The sequence below is a fragment of the Primulina eburnea genome, chromosome 10 (assembly GCF_022965805.1).
Source record: "Primulina eburnea isolate SZY01 chromosome 10, ASM2296580v1, whole genome shotgun sequence".
Classification (NCBI taxonomy): Eukaryota; Viridiplantae; Streptophyta; class Magnoliopsida; order Lamiales; family Gesneriaceae; genus Primulina; species Primulina eburnea.
In genome coordinates, this window is record NC_133110.1 from 33647712 (window position 1) to 33653434 (window position 5723).

The 5723-nt window shown below is 35.1% G+C and overlaps 1 protein-coding gene across 1 annotated transcript; it reads left to right on the forward strand.

The window, feature by feature from the left end:
• The first annotated feature begins 752 nt into the window (after positions 1-752).
• LOC140803317 (uncharacterized) lies at positions 753-5696 on the forward strand. Its single transcript, XM_073159150.1, has 5 exons — positions 753-1263; positions 2452-2552; positions 3113-3210; positions 5181-5386; positions 5513-5696. Exons 1-5 carry the CDS (start codon positions 837-839, stop codon positions 5554-5556), a joined length of 876 nt encoding a protein of 291 aa, XP_073015251.1. The 5' UTR covers positions 753-836; the 3' UTR covers positions 5557-5696.
• Positions 5697-5723: the final 27 nt, after the last annotated feature.

Below are 5723 nucleotides of genomic sequence, written 5' to 3' on the forward strand. Positions count from 1 at the left end.
TTTCTGAAATTGTTATATTTCGGTTCATTTATAATTTATTAGAAATATGCTTTAATTTATAATACTTATGTACATACTACACACTATGTCATGATGTTCAATGAAATTTTTTAAAAAATTTATTGGGATTTTGTCTACCTTCCGGACCCGATCCCGAACACTCGGGATCCCGATATTTGTCGAGTACGGGATCGAGAATATTTTTTTATTTCCAATTCTTATCGGGACGGGGATCGGGTTAGGGAGTTACGGGACGGGTCCCTGCCCGATCCCAGCCCTAGTTTTATCTACTATTCATTCAATCACATACAACAATTTTCTTAAAAGATAATTCAATTTTATAACAGTAAATGAACTTACAAATAAATTAATATTAATAACAAAAAAATATTTGAATACAAATCAAATAAGAAAATCAATTTTCTATTATTTTTATGACAAAAACTTGTGTGAGACGGTCTTATAGGTCGTATTTTGTGAGATAAATATCTTATTTAGGTCATCCATGAAAAAATATTATTTTTTATGCTAAAATATTGCTTTTTATTGTGAATATCGGTAGAATTGATCCGTCTCACAAATAAAAATTCATAAAATCGTTTTACAACCTATTTTTACTGGGTTGAACAAAATAAACTACATCAAATCTTATACAGATGTTGGAGGAAGGGAAGAGAAATGTTCCATTCAAGTGTTAAGGGGTAAATTGGAAATTTCACATACAAGGTCTATTTTTCAAATGGGATTGTGAGGAGGCATCTTTTTCTTAATTTTCCAATAAGCATACATCGATCGTAAAATCTAGCTGCTGAATCCATCTCAGCGGTTTTTCCGCCATGGATTTGTGGCAGAGAGCTCGGAGCTTGGCGGAGGAGACCGCAAAGAGATCTCAAGAGCTTACGCAGGGCATTGGCTCCATGAATTTCTCCGACGTTGTCTCCGAAGCGTCCAAGAGGTCCAAGGAGTTCGCGACCGAGGCGTCCAAGAGGTCCAAGGAGATTGCGACCGAGGCGTCCAAGAGGTCCAAGGAGTTTGCTAACGAGGCGTCGAAGAAGTCGAAGGAATTCGCCGTCGAGGCTCTGAAGCGCGCCGATCAGCTCACGGCTCAGATTCCCACCGCCGCCACGGTGCTCACTAGTATCGTGGATTCGCCTCAGAAGGGCAATGAGGCTGCTGATCTGGACAAGTATGGGATCACGGATGATTTGAGGGATTTCATTAGAGGGATTACGATCAATACTTTCCAGGATTTCCCGCTCGAAGGTGTTGCTCTTTCGTTTACTGCCTGATCTATCTGCTTTTTTTCCCTAGTGAATTGCTTGCTTTATATGCTGACAAATGTGTTTTTCATTTTGAAAACATGGGAATCGGAAAATCATCTATTGGGTATTTAATTAAAGATTAGAGAAGGTTGTTGAATTTTCCGTTTATTTGTGATGCATCACTCTTTTCTGTGAATTGATCCTGTCTCATTTTAACAAATATGGTTTCTGCCTCCGAATAGACGCAGAGAGAACTCGTTGGATACTATTTGTAGTTTAAACACTGATATAGTTATGTTATTGTTAAGAGTTACACTAATGGGGGTGCACAAAGTTAACCTGTAATGGCGCTCCTCCTTTTCATGTCAGGTCCTAGGAAGTTTTGTTTTATTGATGGGACAAAAAGCAAATATCAAAATAGGTAAAAATTTGAACATCAATATGTGACGACCAAACCAAACGACAATTAAAGATTTTATGCATAGACAGTCAATTAGGAACAAAGAGCCAACTGCTTTCGTGGACTTCATGTGATGTATATAAAAATGGTGAGCTTTGTCGTACTGATGAGACCAGTGGCATATGTAAAATGAAGGTGTGGTCAACGGAGATTACATACTATTATCGTAGGCAAAGTGCCATACATAATCATATTTTAATTCTTACAACAAACAAACCTCTCAATGTATGTGACTGATGTCATCTTCAGAGGTAGCATCACACAGTTAATGAATGACATAAAAGAATGATCTGTAGCATCACTAGATCTTGGTTATACTGTCTAGAAGCATCAAACTAAAGACACTAATGGCTCCACATTGGTGCGAAACAGTCTCGGGGAATGCATGCTGCTGCTCAAATCTAGTGTCGAGTCAAATAGCTGTAAGAACAGGAGAAAATCTGTAACTGAATATGAAATAAACGAAAGTAAAAGAAGCGAATGTGTTTTAAATCACAAGGATTAGGCAAAAAACTCAGAAACTTTCACAAACTTATTTTGCATTTTCTCGCAGGCAAGCTTTCATCATTTGGGTAAATTGAACTTAAAATTAAGCAATTTTACAAGAAGGTTAAATCAGGAATTTTGTTACCAACTTGAAATATGGGTTACCAAAATCGCCATCTCATTTCATAAAGGCTGATGACTTTGATGCGAAAGCTTATATTTATTACCGTCTTGTATATGCAGATGATTCAGAGATGTCAGATATTCCTGCAGGTTCAAATGTTCGACAGGATCTCAATGAATGGCAAGAAAGGCATGCAAAACTTGTTCTCTCAACGGTGAAGGTTAGACTTTTCTTGTCTCTAATTCGTTTTTGTGGCTGACAAGGAGAGACTAAAAAACCGAAAACCTTTTGATTAGTAGATGTTCCATTGTGAGCTTGAGTCTTTATTTTATGTTGTTTCAAAAGTTAATGTACTGGCTTGGGGATTTCATTATTATTTTATCTGTATATGGATAAATAGCGTACAAGTATATGATGATTGAACTTTATATTCTTTCAAAAATCAATGTAATTTACCCTCTTGTGCTGTTGTCTTTACATTAACAATTAACCAATTAACTTAAATTTTTTCTCATAATAAAAATGCTCTGTTATTGTTTGAACTCAAGCTCATAATATGCTCAACTGCAAGTTGGCTAAAGGAACTTGCAAGCTCGTGCTCATATTCAGAACTTCAAGCACGACCTTAACCTGTACCTCGTATGAAAAATTGTGTGAGTATGACCTAAACATGGCATGGAAGTTATGGTTAATATGAATTATTTTGAAATGACCTCAAATTGTACCCTAACATCATCATTCTGATTCAATCCTCGCTTCCTTTTTTTCTCTCTCTTTCAGGAGATGTCAAAACTAAGGTATCAGTTATGCCCAAGAGTGATGAAAGAGAGGAAGTTTTGGAGGATATACTTCATTCTTGTTAACAGTCATGTGGCACCGTAAGTTACTTCCCCATAGCACTGGCCTTTATGTAAGAAATTCATTTGCATCATTATTAACTGTCAAATTCATCGTTTAAATATTAGATTTTATTTTTTATATATGGTTGATGTTCTTTGATATCTACATAATTTGATCTAAGAATTCTAAGATTATCAATACATGATAAATGAGTGATGAAGGATGCTTGGATCTTAATATGTTGCCTCATATGGTATGAATTGTTCTGTTTCTTGCTTACCAAATCTTCGCCAACTTGAATTCCAAATTATCTCAGAAAATGATGTATTTACCAATTATTTTTTTATATATGTTTGATGTTCTTTGATATCTACATAATTTGGTCTAAGAATTCTAAGATTATCAATACATGATAAATGAGTGATGAAGGATGCTTGGATCTTAATATGTTGCCTCAACTGGTCTGTTTCTTGCTTACCAAATCTTCGCCAACTTGAATTCCAAATTATCTCAGAAAAATGATGTATTTACTAATTGTTGGTGGGGTTAAAAGCAATGTCATGATAGTCGCTTGGGAGTCAATGAAACAAGTGGACAGCGTCTGGAAAATGATTTTACAGTTCCTCAAGTATCTGTACTTCTGAACTAATCACAACTGATTTACTAAAGATATTTCTAGCAGTTTGTCAAAAATTTCAGCCATTTCCTGTTATATTTGCTGTTTCATGTAGTACACGACACTTGAAATCACTTATTTTTCATGCCACCAGCAAGTGATAGTTAGCTAAAATACCTAAAGTCACATCTAGAGGTCATCAAAATATATAAAGCAAGTATATTGATATTGCATGTTTAGTTAATATAACATCTATTTGATATAAAAAACGGATTTGGAAATTTTCACAGCTTTTTTTTTCTTTTGAGATTTTGAAATTACAAAGGGAATCATTCCGTGAACTGTATTGTATGTATGGGTGGCAAAACAAATGTGTAGTGCTTCCTTGTTTTCTCCAAATGACTAATAAAATTAAGCTACCAAGCAGTAAGCTGTTTTATGATCCGTTCGAATTCTATATTTATATGCTTAAATTCTGTTTTAGATTTCTTCCCCGGCAGCCTTCTGGGTAAGGACCGAGTAATTTGTAGGAAATGATAGCTTGAGCTGTTAGCCACTGCTGCGTATGCCAAGAGAATGAACCGACTGGAAAATTTAGTTTTCGATTTCTTTTTTGAATCTCTTCATTTGAATGATAAGCAACCTCAGTTTTCTTAGTTCATTAGTTTCAACTTTGACATATTTATCATAGCATGTTTCTCAACTGGGTTATTCATTACTTTGCAAGTGGAGACTTTCTATCTGCTATTTATTGTTGTTTTCTAGTGAAATCCTCACTTTAAAGAGATTATGAAATTGCTATTTGATTTTCTGAAAAAAAGCTATTTGATTTGTTTTTGTTTAATTTTAGTTCGCAGTATTTTCCTGTATGATCCCTGAAAAGTTCTTTATTTCATGCATACCGGAAATTTAAAAACATTTGGATAGCCTCAAATTTTATCTTTGCGATGGATATGTTCCCCTGCTTTTGCCACCTTTGTCATTTCTTAATCATAATTTTTTATCTTCCCCTTCGTGGTGGTTGGTAACTTTTGACTTGACTCACTTATGAAATTTTTTATTTAGTTCATATAATCATATCAGCATGTAGCTACTATAGTTGAGTTCCGAAATTCGCTCAGCCCTTGAGCAGGCTTCTTATTGAAGCCTTCCGGTCTATCAAAGCTTATTGTATATTGCTTTATTCGAAGCATTGGTAATCTTTCCTAAGAATTTTCAGGTTATTGCATTGTCGTGATTGTGGAACCATATTAATGTTAGAAATCTTGGTACAGATAACAGAAAGCGTTCTCTCTTTCTCTCTGCATTTTGGTGCTTTTGTTTGCGGTATATATGACGCGTCTCGAGTCGGTCAATTCTACCTTGAACTTGTCTAACTTAAATCTGCTATAGGTATGAAAAAAGATACCTGGAAGATCTAAAGCTGAAATCTGAGGAAAAGGCGAAAGATACCGAAGTGAAAGAAGTTTCCTCGGATGGAACATCATCTAAAAAGGGAGAGGGGATTTCAAAACCAAATAGCAACAAGTCATCAACTTCTGAACAAGATTTAGATGTCTTTCTTCTCGGAGACCTCGAGGATAGTGACGATGGCCCAGGTATCTTTGTGTCCAAACATATCACAAACTAAATTACTTTCTGCTTTTGCTCTTACTGTCTGTTCCTAATTTTTACTTTTCTTTTACACTCCGCTGGATCATATCCCTTTTTTTTTGTTTATTCAGATGATGCTGGCGATGACTTTGACGATGATTTTGACAAGATATAGATAGTGTGGGAGTGAAGTGAAGCTGATATTTGTATGTCTTTGGCAAATTTCTGCTGCACAACATTTAAATGTGAATTAAAACCTTGGAAATTCAAGCAGTGCATTTTACTTTTTAGCAATAAAATTTCATTTCATTCGAATTTTCAAGTGAGATTTAATTGTAGTTT

What these genes read in the sequence shown, in the direction of transcription:
- LOC140803317 (XM_073159150.1), top strand. Translation starts at nt 837, where the DNA reads ATGGATTTGTGGCAGAGAGCTCGGAGCTTGGCGGAGGAGACCGCAAAG. An exon ending in CCAGGATTTCCCGCTCGAAG is followed by an intron (nt 1,264 to 2,451) that starts GTGTTGCTCTTT and finishes TTGTATATGCAG; the next exon opens with ATGATTCAGAGATGTCAGAT. An exon ending in TTGTTCTCTCAACGGTGAAG is followed by an intron (nt 2,553 to 3,112) that starts GTTAGACTTTTC and finishes TCTCTCTTTCAG; the next exon opens with GAGATGTCAAAACTAAGGTA.